General features: G+C 38.3%; 1 protein-coding gene across 1 annotated transcript in view; it reads right to left on the bottom strand.

The window, feature by feature from the left end:
- Tmlhe (trimethyllysine hydroxylase, epsilon) overlaps positions 1-22750 on the bottom strand; it is a 118350-nt gene that overhangs the window by 61734 nt on the left and 33866 nt on the right. The window contains exon 2 of the mRNA XM_021154170.1: positions 3643-3824. Coding sequence (XP_021009829.1) covers positions 3643-3823 — 181 coding nt within the window. The 5' untranslated portion in view covers position 3824. The remainder of the gene's footprint in view (positions 1-3642; positions 3825-22750) is intronic.

The following is a 22750-nucleotide window of genomic DNA, read 5'->3' as shown; positions in this document are numbered from 1 at the left end:
CAAAAGCCAGGGCAATATAATACCTTCCAGAGCACAGCTTCCAGAGCCTACTACAATAAATCCTGGCCATCCTAACACAACTAAATAATAAGAAATGACCTTAAAACCAATATTATAAAGATAGTAGAGGGCTTTAAAGAGGAAATAAATTCCCTAAAGGCATATAGGAAAATAAAATTGAACAGGTGAAGGAAATAAATAAAACTGTGCAAGACCTAAAAGTGGAAATAGAAGCAATAAAGAAAACACAGACTGAAGGAATCCTAGAGATGGATAACCTAGGGAAGAAAACAGGAACAACAGATACAAACATCACCATCAGAATAAAGGAGATGAAAGAGAGAATCTCAGGCATAGAAGATATGATGGAAGAAATTGATACCCAAAAATAAGCCCACATTCGTACAGACACTTAAAGAAGCAAAATTATTCAATGAAAAAAAAAAAAGAAAGAAAGAAAGCATCTTCTACAAATGGTGCTGGTCTAACTAGATATCTACATGTAGAAGAATAAAAATAGATCCATCTTCATCACTCTGCATAAAACTCTGGTCCAACTGGATCAAGGACCTCAATATAAAACTGGATACACTAAGTCTCATAGAAGAGAAAGTAAGAGATACCCTCGAATGCATTGGTACAGGAGACAATTTCCTGAACAGAACACCAATGGCTCAGGCGCTACAATCAACAATTGGGACCTCATAAAACTGAAAAGCTTCTATAAGCCAAAGAACACTGTCAATAGGACAAAATAACAGTCTACAGATTGGGAAAGGATCTTTACCAACCCTACATCTGACAAAGGACTAATATCCAAAATTAATAAATAACTCAAGAAGTTAGACCCCAACAACCTAAATAACCCAATTTTAAAAATGGGGTACAGAGCTAAACAGAGAATTCCAAAGAGAGGAGTTTCAAATGGCCGAGAAGCACTTAAAGAAATGTTCAAAGTCCTTAGTCATCAGGAAAATGCAACTCAAAACAACCCTGACATTCCATCTTACACACATCAGAATGGTTAAGATCAAAAACTCAAGAGATAGGACATGCTGGTGAGGATATGGTGCAAGGGGAACACTCCTTCATTGCTCGTGGGAGTGCAAACTTGTACAACCAATTTGGAAATCAATTTGGTGATTTTCTCAGAAAACTTAAAATAGTTCTATCTCAAGACCTAGCTATACCACTCCTGGGCATATACCCAAAAGATGTTCCACCATACCACAAGGACACTTACTCAACTATGTTAACAGTAGCTTTATTGATAATAGCCAGAAACTGGAAACAACCTTGATGTCCCTCAACTGAAGAATGGATAAATAAAATGTGGTTCATTTACACAATGGAATAATATTCAGCTATAAAAAAAGACATCATGAATTTTACAGGTAAATGTATGGAATGTGAGAATATCATCCTATGTGAGGTAACCCATTCCCAAGAGGACATGCATGGTATGTACTGACTTATGAGTGGATATTAGCCATAAAACAGGACACCCATGCTATACCCCCACAGACCTAAAGAAGCTAAACAAAGAAAGTAAGCCCAAGTCATGATGCCTGAATCTCACTTAGAAGGGAATAAAATAGTCATGAGAGGCAGATGGGGGGAGGGAGCTGGGGGAGCGAGAGGGGAATGGGGGTGGGATTCAGGATCAGGTGTTGGGAGAGATAGGAGGGATGGCTAGATGACCATGAGAATAAATGGAGATCTTCAACTGATGGGTTGGGGAGGTGTGTGTGTGGGGGGGTATCTCCTAGATAAGAGAGAGAACTGGGATAAGGGAGGAACCCAATAATCAATGGGGGTATCCTCAGCTGTGACTCACAGCATTGGAGATATGGAACATGAAGAGGCCACCTCCTGTAACAGGTAAGAATCTCAGTCAAGTGAAATGGACACCAACCCACCCACAAAACTTTCAACTCCAATTATATCCTGTCTACAAGAAATGAAGGCTGTGGGGATGGAGCAGACTGAGCGAATAGCCAACCAATAATCAGCTCAACTTGAGACCCATCCCATGAGCAAGCACCAATCTCTGACACTATGAATGATACTCTCTTATGTTTGCAGACAGGAGTCTAGCATGGCTGTCTTGTGAGAGGCTCCACCCAGCAGCTGACTCAGACAGATGTAAATATCCATAGCCAAACAGTGGATAGAGCTTGGCGACTCCTATGGAAGAATAGAAGGCAGAATTGCAAGCCCAGGGGAGGATAGGAACTCCATAAGAAGACCAACAGAGTCAATTACCTGGTTCCTTGGGGCTCTCAGAGTCTGAACCACTACCTAAAGAACATACACAGGCTGGACCTAGGCTTCTCTGCATATATGTAGTGGATGTGCAGCTTGGTCATCATGTGGATTCTGAACAACTGGAGCTGGGGTTATCCATCCCAAAAGCTCTTGCCTGTATGTGGGATATGTTCTTTTTGCTGGGCTGCCTTGTCTGGCCTAAGTGAGAGAGGAAGTACCTAGCCTTGCAGAGACTTGAAGTGCCAGGGTGAAGGGATACCTAGGGGGCCCCCTGCTCAAAGGAGAAGGGGGATAAGAGGGAAAGGATTGTGGGAGGGGGTGACTGAAGGGGGCAGCAAGTGGGATGTAAAGTGAATAAGCAAAAAAGTAATTTAAAAATACTTTTAAAAATTAACTGCAAAAAAATTAAGAAAAGTTTTCCTTTTATATTACCTCTCAAAATAGGAATAAATTTAAACAACAATGTAGCATCTGTGTATTCAAACCTATGAAATATTGGTGAAAGAAACTTGGTAAGACAGAATCAATATATCACTGGAGAATCTACAGTCATTGCACATATAATTAAGCTTAAAAAGTTATGATTGCCATCTCTATATGGAGAGGCTTACTTCAACACAGTATAGAGGGATAAGTGAGGATGGAAGCCAGGATAGAAGTGACACAAGAAAACAATGAAACAAGCCAAGAAGTGCTGGCAACTAAGAGAGCATTAAGAAGAGTCACCAGAGTAAAGTATATAATTACAAGGACATGCTGCATGTGGCAAACATGTTTTTCCATAGAGGCATAAGAATAACAAAGGCTGTAGCAAACTCATTCCTTATTCACTATACCTAGGAGGGGCAAGAAAGCAAATTCCAAGAACAAACTGTGTGTTTTTAAAGAAAATGAGGTTATCTTGTATTCTTGGAGTTTTCTCATAAGCACTCAGAATCTACACTTTGAGATTCCTCCAGGAGCCTTAGAAATCAATACAAGAGGTAAAGCTATGTCTACCCTATACCTTGTAATACTTTCTAAGGGGTCTATATGCTTTAAACACTTTCCTGTGGATTATTGAGGCTTTCTTTTTTTGGATGATGCTGGATAAAGAATTTGGCTGGAGCACTGTAGAGTTATCCCTATGTTGGGATTTTAATGTTGCCTGGGGTTTTGTCATTCTTGCGATTTCTACAATAGTCTTGGAGATAAATCTCCAGATACCATTCCAACTCTACTGAAAACATGATGACTACACAAAATTTTTTGTTGTACAGAAAAATGAACATAATTAATGCTCCTGGGTTGTATATTTAAATGGTTGATAGGGTATATTTTTGTCATCTATTCTTACCACAATTAAAAAATAATATTTCCTCACACATCTCTTACCCAAATGATCTTCATGTTGGTGCCAAGTACAGTTCACAGACTTGGAAGTTGTATGGCACCAATGGATGGATAATGAAAATAAACTTTTAAAGTTGGACAGATGAAGACCTTGAGCTATGTTTCCTCTCTTCATCAAATTCTGGAGCCTGCTTTGTTGGTGCAACAACTTATGGTACCACATCCTAGAAGACAAGAGAGAGTAGAGTAACAATATAACACATTAGGCCATAGGAATAATGCTACAACTAAAAATAATAGTTATAAGTATTGAAAAATAACAGGTTTAATGATCTCAATTAGACAAACCAGATAAAAAATGTGTTTAAAAAGTTATGAATTAGTTTGTTGTATAGGAAGAGAGGGAGAAAGCCATGTGTATCAGTCAGGGATCTATAGAGTCACAGAAATTATGAAATGAATATCTATCTATCATCTTTCTATCTGTCTTATTCCTTCTTTCTTGTCTTCATATAGGTTTCCAGTAGAAGGTGTGGCCCAGATTAAAGGAGTGTCTTCTGACCTCCAGATCTAGATTGGAGGTGTATCTTCCTTTCTCAAATGTCCAGAGTAGAAGTGGATTCACCTATTTCAAATCAAAAAGAGTATCTCTCACGGGTGTGCCCTCCATTTCTGGACTGTACTCCATTCCAGGTATAGTCAAGTTCATAACCAAGAATAGTTGTCACATTATGTAACCAAGAGAAGTCTATATGGCTCTTCATGTGAACCTATTTAGTGATTTGACAAATGTGTAATAAAGTTACTAAATACAAAAGGCTAATTTTGAGTGGACTTGTGTGTATGCATATGTGCATATTTACATGTTTGTTTGATAATATGGACTGAATTTAATGCTGATATGGAGACTCAAAAGAATTTAGTGATTTCTTGGGAACATTCTGACATAAAAGGCTATGCAGCTAGTGACTAAAGTTAAATTTATTAAGCTTTTGTGGGTGAGAGCAAAGAGAAGAATGAAGGGCCTCTACTGATATAATTGTGACTTACATTTATTTCCTTCACTGTTTCTCATTTTTTACCTTCCTGTAAAGAGGTGCTATGTATGATGAGTCCCATAAATAAAGAATGGAATATATATATATATATATATATATATATATATATAATATTGAAAACATACACAAGAAATACGGATGAAGTTAATATGTGATCTCTGAGGAGTTAAATATTTTCTGTCTCTTCAAAAAAAATCCTAATTCATAGTCTAATGCTCAATATTTACTCAAATATATCCCACAATATAAAATCTTTTAACCAGTTGTAAATCCATTCATTCTTATTTTACCCTATAGATATTAATATATTTGTGTTTAAAATATATATACATATACATATATATTGTATATAATATATATTATATATATCCTAGGAGACATACATTTAGACATGCTTATGAGGACATTTCTAGAAAGATTTAATTGAGGAAAAGTACTCATGCTAAACTTGGGCTGAATAACCAGAGTGAACAAAAGGGAAAGAAAGAGAAAGCCTGATGGACAGCAGAATTCATTTCTGTCTGCTTGCTTACTCCTGTCAGCAAAGCAGTAGCTGTTTTTGTTGCCAGGCCTTCACTATCATGATAGGATATATCACCTTAAAGTATTAGCCAAAATAAATCTTTCCTTATAAAAGTTGTTTTGTCAGATATTTTGTCACAGTGAGAAAAGTAACCAATACAAGTGGATTACTTACAAAATGGTAAATTTTGCCCCCTTTCCATTTCTCTCATTTGTTTTTCATTATATAATATCGTCTGCCTTGTGATGACAGAACAAGAAGACCATCACCAGATATACCTCTTCCATCTTAGACTTCGGAGCACTCACAAATTTTACTAAATTATTTTCTAAATAGTTTTTGATGATACTATGAGAAAATTTAGGAATTTGACTGTGTAGTTGCTAGCATACATAAAAGAGAATAGATTTTTGTATTTTGACCTTGTTAAAATCACTTTTGTTTCAGTAACTATTTTGGAGATTTCTTAGGATTTTCTATATACGGGATGACAACTATAAACAACAACAGAATTATATCTTCGATTCTAAACTTTGTACTTTGTATTTTGGCTTCTTGTATTACTGTAATATGTAATATATATATGTATGTGTATATATATATACACACACACACACATATATATATATATACATATATTCTATTTTAGATTTACTTATTTATTTATTTTATGTGCATTAATGTTCTACCTGTATTATGTTTGTGTACTATAGGAGATATGTAAGGCATATGTTTAGGCATTTTATCAAATTTTTGTTGCTTTCACAAAATAAATTATTGTTATCTCTCTATCTAGCTCTATTAAAAGCTCATACAGAACATAGCTTCTGGGACAGGCGCCATTTCGGGCCTTCATCTTCAGCCAGGAAGGAGATCTGAGCTCCAGAAATCTGTGCTCCTTCCCTGTGAGAGGAGAAGTGGCCTGCAGAGAGTACTCTGATCACTGAGACTCAGGAGAGAGTTGGACTCCCAGGAGTGCTGACAGAGGCTAACAAAATCACAGGAGGAACAAGCTCCAGCCAGAGACAGTTACAACATCTAACACCAGAGATTACCAGATGGAGAAAGGGAAATGTAAGAATATTACTAACAGAAACCAAGACTGCTCACCATCATCAGAACACAGCACTCCCACCACAGCGAGTCCTGGATACCCCAACACACCAGAAGAGCAAGGTTCAAATTTAAAATCATATCTCATGATGATTGTAGAGGATTTTATGAAGAAAATTAATAACTCACTTAAATACATATAGGAGAACACGGTTAAAAAGGTAGAAGTCCTTAAAGAGGAAGCACAAAAATCCGTTAAAGAATGACAGGAAAAAAACTGCTAAACAAGTAGAAGCCCTTAAAAAAGAAACACAAAAATCCCTTAAAGAACTACAAGAAAACACAAACAAACAGGTGATGGAATTGAGCAAAATCATCCAAGATGTAAAAAGGGAAGTAGAAACAATAAAGAAAACCTAAAGGGAGACAACTCTGGAGATAGAAACCCTAGGAAAGAAGTCAGGAAACATAGACGTGAGCATACATGAGATGGAAGAGGGAATCTCAGGTGCAGAAGATTCCATAGAGAACATGGACACAACAATCAAAGAAAATGCAAAATGCAAAAAGATCCTAACTCAAAACATCCAGGAAATCCAGGACACAATGAGGAGAACAAACCTAAAAATAATAGGAATAGATCAGAATGAAGATTTTCAACTTATAGGGGCAGCAAATATTGTCAACAAAATTATAGAAGAAAACTTCCCTAACCTAAAGAATGAGATGCCCATGAACATACAAGAGCATACATAACTCCAAATAGACTGGACCAGAAAAGAAAGTCCTCCCGACACGTAATAATCAGAACAACAAATACACTAAATAAAGATAGAATATTAAAAGCAGTAAGAGAAAAAGGTCAAGTAACATAAAGGCAGACCTATTAGAATTACACCAGACTTCTCAGCAGACTGTGAAAGCCAGAAGATCCTTGACAGATGTTATACAGACCCTAAGAAAACACAAATGCCAGTCCAGGCTACTATACCCACCTGAATTCTCAATTACCATAGATGGAGAAACCAAAGTTTTCCATGACAAAACCAAATTCACACAATATCTTTCCATGAATCCAGCTCTTCAAAGGATAATAAAGGGAAAACACCAAAACAAGGATGGAAACTACACCCTAGAAAAAGCAAGAAAGTAATACATCAACAAACCTAAAAGAAGACAGCCTCAAGAACAGAATCCCAACTTTAACAACAAAAATAACAGGAAGCAACAATTACTTTTCCTTAATATCTCTTAATATCAATGGACTCAATTACCAAATAAAAAAGCATAGACTAACAGACTGGCTACACAAACAGGACCCAACATTTTGCTGCTTACAGGAAACCCACCTCAGAGAAAAAGACAGACACTACCTCAGAGTGAAAGGCTGGAAAATTTTTTTCCAAGGAAATGGTCTGAAGAAACAAGCTAGAATAGCCATTCTAATATCGAATAAAATTGGCATCCAAACCAAAGTTATCAAAAAACAAAAAAACAAAACAAAAAACAAGGGGGGCACTTCATACTCATCAAAGGTAAAATCTACCAACAGGAACTCTAAATCCTGAATATCTATGCTCCAAATACAAGGGCAGCCACATTCATTAAAGAAACTTTAGTAAAGCTCAAAGCACAAATTGCACCTCACACAATAATATTGGGAGACCTCAACACCCAACTCTCACCAATTGACAGATCCTGGAAACAGAAACTAAACAGAGACACATGGAAACTAACAGAAGTTCTGAAACAAATAGATTTAACAGATATCTACAGACCATTTTATCCTAAAATAAAAGGAAATACCTTCTCTCAGAACCTCATGGTCCTCCTCCAAAATTGACCATATAATCAGTCACAAAACAGGCCTCCACAGATACAAAAATATTGAAATTTTCCCATGCATCCTATTAGATCACCAAGGACTAAGGCTGATCTTTAATAACAGCATACATGATAGAAAGCCAGCATTCACGTGGAAAGTGAAGAACACTCTACTCAATGATACATTGGTCAGGGATGAAATAAAGAAATAAATAAAAGACTTTTTAGAGTTTAATGAAAATGAAGCCACAACATACCCAAACTTATGGGATACAATGAAGGCAGTCCTAAGAGGAAAACTGATAGCCCTGAGTGCCTCCAAAAGGAAACTAGAGTTATCATGCACTAGCAGCCTGACAGCACACCTAGAAGCTCTAGAACGAAAGGAAGCAAATTCACCCAAGAAGAGTAGACAACAGGAAAAAAAAAAAAAAAAAAAAAAAAAAACTATGGGAAAAAAAAAACAAAAGAAAAAAAAAAAAAAAAAAAAAAAAAAAAAAAAAACAAACTTAGGGCTGAAATCAACCAAGTGGAAACAAAAAGAACTATACAAAGCATCAACCAAATCAGGAGCTAGTTCTTTGAGAAAATCAACAAGATAAATAAACCATTACCCAGACTAACTAAAGAGCACAGGGACGGTAACCTAATTAACAAAATCAGAAATGAAAAGGGAGACATAACAACAGAACCTGAGGAAATCCAAAACATCATCAGATCCTACTACAAAAGGCTATACTCAACAAAACTGGAAAACCTGGATGATATGGACAATTTCCTAGACAGATACCAGGTACCAAAGTTAAATGAAGATCGGATTCATAATCTAAACAGTCCCATATCCCCTAAAGAAATAGAAGCATTCATTAATAGTCTCTCAACTATTAAAAAAACTATCAAAAAAAAAAAAAAAAGCCCAGGACGAGATGGGTTTAGTGCAGAGTTCTATCTGACCTTCAGATAGAATACCTAATTCCAATTCTCCTCAAACTATTCCACAAAATAGAAACCGATTGTACTCTACCCAATTCATTCTATGAAGCCACAATTACACTGATATCTAAACCACACAAAAACCCAACAAAGAAAGAGTACTTCAGACCAATTTCCTTTACAAATATCGATGCAAAAATACTCAATATAATCCTCACAAACTGAATCCAAGACCACATCAAAAGGATCATTCATCATGACCAAGTAGGTTTCATCCCAGGGATGCAGGAGCAGTTTAATATATGGAAATCCATCAATGTAACCCACTATATAAGCAAACTGAAAGACAAAAATCACATGACCATCTCATTAGATGCTAAAAAAGCATTTGACAAAATGTACCACTGCTTCACGATAAAAGCCATGGAAAGATCAGGAATTCAATGGCCATTCCTAAACATTATAAAAACAATATACAGCAAACCAGTAGCCAACATCAAACTAAATGGAGAGAAGCTGGAAGAAATCCCACTAAAATCAGGGACTAGACAAGGCTGCCCACTTTCTCCCTACCTATTCAATATAGGACTTGAAGTCCTAGCCAGAGCAATTAGACAACGAAAAGAGCTCAAGGGGATACAAATTGGAAAGGAAGAAGTCAAAATATCATTATTTGCAGATAATATGATAGTATATATAGGTGACCCTAAAAATTCCAGCAAAGAACTCCTGAACCTGAAAAATAGTTTCAGTGAAGTAGCTGTATGTAAAATTAACTCAAACAATTCAGTGACTTTTCTCTACACAAAGGATAAACAGGGTAAGAAAGAAAATAGGGAGACAACGCCCTTCACAATAGTCACAAATAATATAAAATATCCTGGTGTGACTCTAAGGAAGTGAAAGATCTGTATGATGTGTATTTCAAGTTTTTGAAGAAAGAAATTGAAGAAGATCTCAGAAGATGGAAAGACTCCCATGCTCTTGGATTGGCAGGATTAACATACTCAAAATGGCTATCATGCTGAAAGCAATCTACAGATTCAATGCAATCCCCATCAAAATTCCAACTCAATTCTTCACTGAGTTAGAAAGGGCAATTTGTAAATTCATCTAGAATAACAAAAAACCTAGGATAGCAAAAACTATTCTCAACAATAAAAGAACTTCTGGTGGAATCACCATGCCTGATCTGAAGCTGTACTACAGAGCAATTGTGATAAAAACTGCATGGTGCCGGGGGTGGTGGTGCATGCCTTTAATCCCAGCACTCAGGAGGCAGAGGCAAGCGGATTTCTGAGTTCATGGCCAGCCTGGTCTACAGAGTGAGTTCCAGCACAGCCACGGCTACACAGAGAAACCCTGTTTCGAAAAAAAACAAAACAAAACTGCATGGTACTGGTACAGGGACAGACAAACAGACAGACAGACAGACAGACCATGGAATTGAACTAAAAACCCAGAAATGAACCCACACACCTATGGTCACTTGATCTTTGACAAGGGAGCTAAAACCATCCAGTGGAAAAAAAGACAGCATTTTCAACAAGTGGTGCTGGCACAACTGGCAGTTATCATGTAGAAGAATGCAAATTGATCCATTCTTATCTCCTTGTACAAAGCTCAAGTCTAAGTGGACCAAGGAACTCCCTATAAAACCAGAGACACTTAAATTTACAGAGGACAAAACACATGAAACTCAAGAAGAAGGAAGACCAAAGTGTGGATATTTCATCCCTCCTTAGAATGTGGAACAAAATATCCATGGAAGGAGTTACAGAGACAAAGTTTGGAGCTGAGATGAAAGGATGGACCATCCAGAGACTGCCTCACCCAGGGATCCATCCCATAATCAGCCACCAAACTCAGATACTATTGCATATGCCACCAAAATTTTGCTGAAAGGACCATGATATAGCTGTCTCTTGTGAGGCTATGCTAGTGCCTGGCAAATACAGAAGTGGATGCTCACAGTCATCTATTGGATGGAACATAGGGCCCCCAGTGGAGGAGCTAGAGAAAGTACCCAGGAGCTGGAGGGGTCTGCAACCCTATAGGTGGAACAACAATATGAACTAACCAGTATCCCCAGAGCTCGTGTCGCTAGCTGCATATGTAGCAAAAGATGGCCTAGTTGGCCATCATGGGGAAGAGAGGCCCCTTGGTCTTGCAAACTTTATATGCTCCAGGACAGGGCAATGCCAGGGACAAGAAGTGGGAGTGGGTGGGTAGGGGAGCAGGGTGGGGGACGATATAGGGGACTTTCAGGATAGCGTTTGAAATGTAAATGAAGAAAATATCTAATAAAATATTTTTAAAAAAGAATCAGAAAGAGAATAAGACAGGCCCAATACTTCCCTCCTCTTCATATGTTCTAGTTTCTCTACACTAAAATTTGAAGAAGTTGCTCTCCAGAAGAAGAGGAGGAGGGGGGAGGAGGAGGAGGAGGAGGAGGAGAAAGAAGAAGAAGAAGAAGACGAGTAGGAGGAGGAAGAAGGAAGAAGGAGGAGGAGGAGGAAGAGGAGGAGGTCTTTGAGGCTGGTTCGCACAGGGGAGGCACTGGCCACAGAAACAATAGAGCTTCTTGGACAGGCTCCCTTCAGGCCTTCATCCTCAGCCAGGAGGTAGAGCTGATCCTCAGACCTCTGTGCACTTTCCCCACCAGAGGAGAGTTGGGCTCCAGAGAGTGCTCTGACCCTGGGACTCAGGAAAGAGTTGAACTCCCAGGAGGGCTTACACAGGCTAACAGAATCACAGGAGGAACAAGCTCCAGCTGGAGACAGCTAGAACATCTAACACCAGAGAATACCAGATGGCAAAAAGCAAACTTAAGAAACTTACTAACGGAAACCAAGACCACTCAGCATCATCAGATCCCAGTACTCCCACCACAGCGAGTCCTGGATACCCCAACACAAGGGAAAAGCAAGATTTGGGTTTAAAATTATATCTCATGATGCCAGTAGAGGATTTTAAGAAGGGCTGGCGAGATGGCTCAGTGGGTAAGAGCACCCGACTGCTCTTCCGAAGGTCCAGAGTTCAAATCCTAGCAACCACATGGTGGCTCACAACCATCCGTAATGAGATCTGACGCCCTCTTCTGGTGCAACTGAAGACAGCTACAGTGTACTTACATATAATAATAAATAAATAAATCTTTAAAAAAAAAAAAGAAGGACATTAATAACAGGCTTAGAAAGGGCAATTTGCAAACTCATCTAGAATAGCAAAAAACCTAGGATAGCAGAAACTATTCTCAACAATAAAAGAATCTCTGGTGGAATCACCATCCCTGACCTCAAACTGTACTACAGAGCAATTGTGATTAAAAAAAAAAGCATGGTACTGGTACATCAACAGACAGGTAGAACAATGGAATAGAATTGAACACCCAAAAATGAACCCACACACCTCTATAGTCACTTGATGCTTGACAAGGGAGCTAAAATTATCTAGTGGAAAAAAGACAGTATTTTCAACAAATGGTGCTGGCTCAACTGGCAGCTATCATGTAGAAGAATGCAAATTGATCCATTCTTATCTCCTTGTTTAAAGCTCAAGTCTAAGTATTTCAAAGAACTCCATATAAAACCAGAGACATTGAAACTTACAGAGGAAAAAGAGAGGGAAAGCCTTGAAGATATGGGCACAGGGGAAAAATTCCTGAACAGAACAGCAATAGCTTGTGCTCTAAGATCAAGAATCAACAAATGGGACCTCATAAAATTGAAAAGCTTCTGTAAAGCAAAGGACACTGTCAATAAGACAAAAAGGCCACCAACAGTTTGGGAAAAGATCTTTAACAATCCTACATCTGGCTAATATCCAATACACGCACACACACACACACACACACAAACAAAAACCTCAAGAAATTGGATTCCAGAAAACTTAATAACCCTATTTATTAAACAATGGGGTACAGAGCTAAACAAAGAATTCTCAACTGAGGAATACCAAGTGGCTGAGAAGCACCTAAAAAAACTGTTCAACATACTTAATTCCTTGGTCTTGCAAAAATTCTACACCCCAGTATAGGAGAATGCCAGGGCCAGAAAGTAGGAGTGAGTGGGTTGGGGAGCAGGGGGAGGGGGAGGGTATAAGGGATTTTCAGACAGGAAAGAAGGAAAGGGGATAGCATTTGAAATGTAAACGAAGAAAACATCTAATAACAAACAAACAACTCCCCCCCCACACACACATACCTATGGAAACTGAACAACTCTATACTCAATGATAACTTGGTCAGGGAAGAAATAAATAAAGAAAGACTTCTTGGAATTCAATGAAATTGATGACACAGCATACCCAAAATCATGACACACAATGAAAGCAGTACTAAGACGATAACTCATAGCTCTGAGTGCCTCCATAAAGAAATTGAAGAGAGCAGACACTAGCAGCTTGACAGCACATCTGAAAGCTCTAAATCAAAAAGAAGCAAATACACCCAAAAGAAGTAGATGGCAGGAAATAATCAAACTCAGGCCTGAAATCAACCACGTAGAAAAAAAAAAGAGAGAGAGAGAGAACTATAGAAAGAATCAACTTTTCTAAGAGCTGGTTCTTTGAGAAGATCAATAAGATAGGTACAACATTAGCCAAAATACTACAGGGTACAGAGACAGTATGCAAATTAACAAAATCTGGAATGAAAAGGGAAACATAACAACTGAAATTGAGGAAATCCAAAAAAAATATCAGATCCTACTACAAAAGTCAATATTCAACAAACCTGGAAAATCTAGATGAATGGATAATTTTTTAGATAGATACCAGGTACCAAGGTTAAATCAGGATCAGATAAACCATCTAAGCAGTCCCATAACCCCTAAGGAAATACAAGCAGTCATTAGAAGTATCCTAACCAAAAGAAGCCCAAGACCAAATGATTTTAGTGCAGAGTTCTAGCAGATGTTCAAAGAAGACCTAATACCAATACTTCTCAGCTCCACAAAATGTAAACAGAAGGAATACTACCCAATTATTTCTATGAAACCAGAGCTACACTGATATGTAAACCATACAAAGACCCAACAAAAACAGAGTACTTCAGACCAATTTCCCTTATGAATATCGATGCAAAAATACTCAATAAAATTCTTGCAACCCGAATCCAAGAGCATATCAAAATGACCAATCACCATGATCAAGTAGGGTTCATTCTAGAAATGCAAGGATGGTTCAATATATGGAGATCCATCAATGTAATACACTATATAAACAAACTCAAAGATAACAAAAAACATGATCATATCATTAGATGCCAAAAAAAGAATTTGGCAAAATACAACACCCATTCATTTTAAAATATTGAAAAGATCAGGAATTCAAGGTCCACACATAAATATAATAAAAGTAATATACAACAAACCAATACCCAACATCAAACTAAATGGAGAGAAACTCAAAGCAATCTCATTAAAATCAGGGACAAGACAAGACAAGGCACACTACCCTATTCAATATAGTACTCGAAGTTTTAGCCAGAGCAATTAGACAACAAAAGGAGATCAAAGGGATACAAATTGGAAAGGAAGAAGTCAAGATATCACTATCTGCAGATGATATGATAGCATACATAAACAATCCCAAAAATTCTACTAGAGAGCTCCTACAGCTGAAAATGAACTTCAGCAAAGTGGCTGGATATAAAATTAACTCTAACAAATCAGAATCTGCCTTCCTCTACTCTTTTTTTTTTTTTTGGTTTTTCGAGACAGGGTTTCTCTGTGTAGCCTTGGCTGTCCTGGCACTCACCTTGTAGACCAGGCTGGCCTCGAACTCAGAAATCCGCCTGCCTCTGCCTCCCAAGTGCTGGGATTAAAGGCGTGCGCCACCACGCCCGGCTTGCCTTCCTCTACTCAAAGGATAAATGGGCTGAGAAAGAAATTATGGAAACAACGTCCTTCATAATAGTCACAAATAATATATCTTGGTATCTTGGTGTGACTCTAACCAAGCAAGTGAAAGATCTGTATGACAAGAACTTCAAGTCTCTGAAGAAAGAAATAGTAGAAGACCTTAGAAGATGGAAAGATCTTCCACGCTCATGGATTGGCAGGATTAATACAATAAAAATGGCCATCTTGCCTTTTCCCTCACCCAGTACCAGATCAGGTTCTGCTCCCCACCCCCCATTCCCTACCCACTTTCCCTCCCAGGTCCCTCCCTCCCTCCCCACTTGTGATTGTTTTCTTCTCTCTTCCAAGTGGGATTGACCTGTCCTCACTTGGGCACTTCAGCTTGTTAACCTTTTTGAGTTCTGTGGACTGTATCTTGGGTAATCTGATTTTTTTTTTTGGCTAATATCCACTTATTAGTGAGTACATGCATGTTCAGGTGGTCAGCAGACTCTATAAATTGGCTAAGTTTTGGAAGCTATATTTTGTGCTTCTCATATTTTTCAGGTAATATTAGTCGTTCTTGGATTTCTGTCAGGGTTGAAGACTGGTCATCTCATAGCCAACCCAAGTTGATTAGCATTAAGAAAGATGATACAGATTTAAGAGGATGGTTTCAATTGGCTTACAATCTAGACCCAGGACATGAGTCAAGTGTAGAATTATAAGTCTTTTAAGATAGGATAGATGACAGAGGTTCTATTTAATTGACAAAGATGATAGACTGGGTGTTAAGTCTATCTTGTACTTTATGGTAATAGTTGTGTTCAATTTATATCTGAGATAAAAGGGTCTTTGAATTGGACAGAAAGGGGGAAGTGTGGATAGCTCTGGGGCTATTTGTAATTTGATGCTAATTCTGGTTCTCTTGGGAAAGGTTGCAAACAAGGAATGAGTCAGCACTCAGGGGATTTCCTATAAACCTTATTCCCACCTTAATTTGTAAAATAAAGGCTAGAGGGGGAGATTGGTCAGTTAAAGGGAAAGTGGAGCTGAAAGTTGATAGAGGACAACAGAAAGAGAGGTGGAAGGAAAGGAGAGCAGAAGCACGAGGCCTGGACAAACTGCAAGTTATAAGGAGTCTCATAGTTGGGGAAGCTGGTAGTGTAATGGTAGATCTGCCCAATCTAGGCACATAGTTTGTATTCATATTAATTGAGTTGTGTTTTCATTGCCAGGACATATTTGTGTTGGAGATTTACCACAGCAGACAAACTCTTAGCCAAACTACTTAAAAGGCAGAAAGTCATTGTTTAAATTTTTAAAAATGATAAATAAAAAGGGGACATAACAACAAACAGACAAAATCCAAAGAATCAAATCTTACTTCAAAAACCTGTACTCAACAAAATTGAAAAATCTAAAGGAAACAGACACATTTCTCAATAGATACCACTCATCAAAGTTAAATCAAGACCAGATAATTTAAATAGACCTATAATTCCTAAGGAAATAAAAGCACTCATTAAGTCTCCCAACCAAAAATGCCCACCATGGACAGATGGTTTTATTGCAGAATTCTATCAGATTTTCAAAGAAGAGCTGATGACAATACTTCTCAAATTATTTCACAAAATGAGTACAGAAGAAACATTGCCTAATTCATTTTATGAGGCCACAGTCAACCTGATACCCAAACCACACAGACTCAACAAAGAAAGAAAATTTTCCTCTTGAACACTGATGAAAAATAATAAAATACTCAGAACCTAATCCAAGAACACATTAAAAAAAATCATCCACCATGACCAAGTGGGCTTCATCGCAGAGGTGCAGGGATGGTTCAACATATGAAAATCTGTTAAATGTAATCCATCATATAAAAAAAAAACTGAAAGAAAAAGCATAGGACTTTCTCATTAGATACTGAAAAAGCCTGACAGAATCCAACAACCCTTTATGATAAAAGTCTTGGAATGATTAGGGATACAAGTTACATACAGAAACATAATAAAGGGAATATACAGCAAATCAACATCAAATTAAATAGAGAGAAACTTAAAGCACTCCCACTGTCCTAGTTAGCGTTTTATTGTTGTGAAGGGACACCATGACCAAGGCAACTCTTCTAAAAAAAACCCATTTAATTCGGGTAGGCTTACAGTTTCAGAGGTTCAGTCCATTATCATCATGGCAGGAAGCATAGCATCATGCAGGCTGACATGGTGCTGCAGGAGCCAAGAGTTCTACATCTTAATCTGAAGGCAGCCAAAAGACTGGCTTCCACAGGCAGCCAGTCAGAAGGTCTCTTCTGCACTGCACAGAGCCTGAGTGTAGGACCTCAAAGCCCACTTCCTCCAACAAGGCTACACCTCCAAATAGTGCCACTTTCCAAATAGGCCAAGCAAATTTAAACCATCATAACCACTAATATCACGGACAAGACAAGGCTGTACAGTCTCTCCATGTCTACTCAATATAGTACTTGAAGTTTTAGCTATAGCAATAAATCAACTAAAGGAAATCAAGGGGATGCAAATTGTAAAGGAAGAATTCAAAGTATGGTTATTTGAAGATGATATGATAATATACATAAGTGACCCCAAAAATTCCATCAGGGATTCTACCAGCTGATAAACACCTTCATTGAGGTTGGTGAATATAAAATTAACTAAAAAAAAAAAAAAAGAACCAAACCAGTAGCCCTCCTATATAGACAATGAATGGGCTGAGATTTAAAAAAAATCATGGAAAAAAATTCCCTTCACAGTAGTCACAAATAATATAAAATATTTTGGTGTAACTCTAACCAAGCAAGTAAAAGACCTATATGACAATAACTTCAAGACTTTGAAGAAAGAAACTGAATAAGATATGAGAAGATGGTAGGATCTCCCATGCTCATGTGTTGGTAGGATTAATATAGTAAAAATGGCAATCTTTGATCTCCTTTTTTTGTCTAATTGCTCTGGCTAGTGCCACACCCACTCCAGTAGTGACTGCATGACAGGCCCAAAAGCTTGGATGCAGTCCCAAAGCAAAACATTTTATGGAAACTTAGTCTCCTAGAGCCTTGGCATCCCATAGCACTAATGCTCCAAACCTGTCCCTGTGTTAGTCAGTCATTCAGATCTGTGTGCTTTCCTTCAATATTGTTTTATTATAAGTGCCTCTAAGGATTGATTTTGAAATAACTAAATTAGATTAGCCTCCACCAGTGTTCTAATATCCTAGGAAATCGTTGAGCCAACCTTGGGCTTTAATTTTTGTAAGAATGTTACTCATTCAGATAAAGTCTTGAGTGTTGACAGAGAGACAGTGCTAGAAATCGGGCATTACAATTTACTGGAATAGAGCTAGAAATCTCAGGACTAGTCTACAAAGGATACTTAGAACAATAGCTGAGTCACTCCCATACACAGGAATTTACAATGGCTTAAGGGGAAGGTGGATTATACAATAGAATAGAATTGGAACTATGGGAAGGGCATGAAGCCCTTGCCCCTGACTTCTAAGAATAAGCTGACCTTAGGTGGGGCTGATTTTGATCCAAGTTGTTAACATTGATTTTTATCCCAGTTGGTTCCAGTTAGCTCTTATGCATGCATTCCTCTGTTTTATTGTAAAAAGTCATTTTGCATCTGATAACCTCAATGTACCTTGGATGACCTTAATGTATCGCTTAACTTCCTTGTCTCCTTCTGTAATATAAGTTGGATGCTCGGATGCTTCCTTTGAATAATTACATTTAGATCAACACTCCCTTTTATTCGCATCTGTTTGTCACTTTTCACGGACTCGTTGCTCACCCGAATACCCTGATTCTCCTGAAGGTTGAGGGGCCAACTGAGGCCAGTCTTCAAGTACTATATTGAATAGGTAGGGAGAGAGTGGGCAGCCTTGTCTAGTCCCTGATTCTAGTGGGATTGCTTCAAGTTTCTCTCCACTTAGTTTGATATTGGCTATTGGTTTGCTGTATATTGCTTTTATTATGTTTAGTATGGGCCTTGAATTTCTGATCTTGCCAAGACTTTTATCATGAGGGGGTGTTGGATTTTGTCAAATGCTTTCTCAGCATCTAACGAGATGAACATGTGGCTTTTGTCTTTGAGTTTGTTTTGGTAGTAGATTATGCTGATTGATTTCCATATATTGAACCATCCTTGCATCCCTGGAATGAAGCCTACTTGGTCATGATGGATGATCATTTTGATGTGTTTTGGATTCGGTGTGCAAGAATTTTATTGAGTATTTTTGCATCGATATGCATAAGGGAAATTGGTTTGAAGTTCTCTTTCTTTGTTGGGTCTTTTTGTGGTTTAGGTATCAGAGTAATTGTGGCTTCATAGAATGAATTGGGTAGAGTACCTTCTGCTTCTATTTTGTGGAATACTTTGAGGAGTATTGGTTCAGAATTGAGAGTTTATCTTGGTAGATTTTATCTTAGATGAGTATGCAGTGTCCTTCCTTGTCTTTTTTGATAACTTTAGGTTGAAAGTTGATATTATTCGATATTAGAATAGTTACTCCAGCTTGTTTCTTGGTACCGTTTGCTTGGAGAATTGTTTTCCAGCCTTTTATTCTGAGGTAGTGTCTGTCTTTGTCCCTGAAATGGGTTTCCTGTATGCAGCAAAATATTTGGTCCTGTTTGCATAGCCAGTCTGTTAGTCTATGTCTTTTTATTGGGCAATTGAGTCCATTGATATTAAGAGATATTAAGGAAAAGTAATTGCTGCTCAATTTGTTGTTAGAGTTGGAATTCTGTTAATGTGGCTATCTTTTTTGAGGTGTGTTCAAAGATTACTTTCTTGCTTTTTCAAGGGCATAGTTTCCCTCCTTATGTTGGAGTTTTCCCTTTATTATCCTTTGAAGGGCTGGATTTGTGGAAAGATATTGTGTAAATTTAGAATACCCAAGATACAATTCGCAAAACACATGAAACTCAAGAAGAAGGAAGAACAAATTGTGGATACTTAGATCCTTCTTAGAAGGGGGAACAAAATACCCATGGGAGGAGTTAGAGACAAACTTCAGAGCAGAGACTGAAGGAATGACCACCCAGAGACTGCCCACCTGGGGATCCACCCCATAATCAATCACCAAAACCAGATACTATTGTGGATGCCAAAAAGAGCTTGTTGACAGGACCCTGGTATAAGCTGTCTCTTGAGAGGCTCTGCCAGTGCCTTCAGTGACAAATACTGAAGTGGATGCTCACAGCCATCCATTGGACAGAGCACAGGGTCCCCAATGAAGGAGCCAGAGAAAGTACCCAAGGAGCTGAAGGGGTTTGTAAACTCATAGGAGGAACAACAATATGAACTAACCAGTATCTCCAGAGCTCCCTTGGACTAAACCACCAACCAAAGAAAACACATGGTGGGACTCATGGCTCTAGCTGCATATGTAACAGAGGATGGCCTAGTTGGTCATCAGTGGGAGGAGAGGCCCTTGGTCCTGTGAAGGTTCTATGCCCCAGTATAGGGGAATGCCAGGGCCAAGAAGCAGGAGTGGGTAAGTTGGTGAGCAGGAAGAAGGGGGAAAGGATAGGGGGTTTTTGGAGGGGAAACTAGGAAAGGGGATAACATTTGAAATTTAAATAAAGAAAATATCTAATAAAAAATAAAAAATGGCCATCTTACCAAAACCAATATACAGATTCAATGCAATTTCCATCTGAAAGTAGAAACTTAAGGGTTCTTTTAAAAGTTGGTTAGATGGTGTGTTGCCAGGGCAAACGTGAAAAACTGTTTAGCTGAAGTGGACACAGGTAAAAGGATGTTATGCTAAAACAAGCATGTGAAGTGATGAGTGATAAAAAATTCTTTGCTAACAACACACATGTATTGATCTGCCTTACATTGTGGACTTCATAGAGAGAAACACACCAACAAAACTTCTGGTGGTATGCTACAGTTTCTTGCTGCTTCCTCAGACTTTGGCTGATTGGCAGAGATATGTCAGCTGAGACAGATACACATGCTGAGACAAGACATGTGCTAAGTGAGGCAAGACACTTGCTGAGACAAGACACATGGGAGACATGTGATGTTTGGAGGTTATAAATAGGACTGGATGGACAGTGAAGGAGGTTGAGATAGGCTTGCTTATAGAGGTAGCTGTATAACCCTTGTTGGGCTAGTGTTTTTGCTGATCTTTGCTTCCCTGAGAGAGGCACAGATGAGAACTTCTGGCACTCCTCGTGATCCCTCTTGCTGACCTGTGCTGAGGCTGAGGCCTGGCTGTCTCTGCTAGGTCATGTCACCACTGTTGCTAACCCAACTCTACCAAACAAGACTAATGATATAGCTGTAAAGTATTTACAAATTTACCAAGTTGCTGCTATTAACCTACGAACTAAACTGTCAATTTCCAGAAAACACCAATGGGATTTGATCCAAAGAACCTTTCTAAACAGGTCCACTTCCCTGTTCTTTCCCACTACCTCTGGTGGGTGGTAGGCTAAAAGAGAGGTTAAAACATTTAAGAAATATCATTAATCATAGATTTTTTTTTAAAAAAAATAAAGTTTCACCCATAAAAATTCCAACACAACTCTTTACAGATCTTGAAAGAGCAATATTCAACTTCAAATGGAGAATCAAAAGACCCAGGATAGCCAAAACAATCATGAACAATAAAAGGAATTTCAGAGGTATCACCATTCCTGACTTCAAACTGTACTACAGAGTAATAGTAATAAAAAAAAAATGATTGTACTGGCTAGTTTTGTGTCAACTTGACACAGCTGGGGTTATCACAGAAAAAGGAGCTTCAGTTGAGGAAATGCCTCCATGAGATCCAACTGTAAGGCATTTTCTCAATTAGTGATCAAGGAAAGGCCTGATCAAGGAAAGGCCCCTTGTGGGTGGGACCATCTCTGGGCTGGTAGTCTTGGTTCTATAAGAGAGTAGGCTGAGCAAGCCAGGGGAAGCAAGCCAGTAAAGAACATCCCTCCATAGCCTCTGCATCAGCTCCTGCTTCCTGACCTGCTTGAGTTCCAGTCCTGACTTCCTTTGGTGATGAACAGCAGTATGGAAGTGTAAGCTGAATAAACCCTTTCCTCCCAAACTTGTTTCTTGGTCATGATGTTTGTGCAGGAATAGAAACCCTGACTAAGACAATGGTAATTGCATAAAAACAGACAGGTGGATCAACAGAATCAAATTGAAGATCCATAAATAAATCCACACACCTATGGACACATGATTTTTTTTTTTTTTACAAAGAAGCCAGAAATATAAAATACAAAAAAGAAAGCATCTTCAACAAATAGTACTGGACTAACTAGATGTCTGCATGTAGAATAATACAAATAGATCCATGTTTATTACCCTGAACAAAACTCAAGTCCAAATGGATTAATGACCTCTATATAAAACCAGATATACTGAACCTGATAGAAGAGAATGTAGAGAACAACCTTGAATGAACTGGCACAAGAGACAAATTCTTAAACAGAACACTAACCTTTTGGGGTGACCTTTTATATTTTGAGAAGGTGTAGGTCTACATTTCCAATTGTTAACTCTGTACTGGCAGAGAACTAAATGCTGGTAGGATCTTGGTACTGTTTTTTCTGTGGCCTATCACTGGCCTCATATTTTGTAAATATTCCTCTTTCCTCACTAGCCTAGACATACCTAGAATTATTTATTGGCTATAATAAAAATCTGACAGCCAATGGCTGGGCAGGAAGTGTACAGTGGAACTTCTGAGAGAGACATAAAGAGATAGAGAGACAGATACACAGAGAGAGACAGAGATGCTAGGAGAAGAAATGAGATATGAGAAATTTGCCAGTGGACACAGAGGTGAATGGATAGACCAAAGCAGAGCAGAGAGGGAGATGTAGCTACATGCTGGATGTAGTGCCAGGATTAGTTGGGTTAAGCTAGCTGGGAGACTGTTGGGGA

This window comes from Mus caroli, assembly GCF_900094665.2.
Source record: "Mus caroli chromosome X unlocalized genomic scaffold, CAROLI_EIJ_v1.1 GL456233.1, whole genome shotgun sequence".
Lineage (NCBI taxonomy): Eukaryota > Metazoa > Chordata > Mammalia > Rodentia > Muridae > Mus > Mus caroli.
Note: the sequence above shows the minus strand (reverse complement) of the source record. Positions and strands in the feature narration are given on the sequence as shown.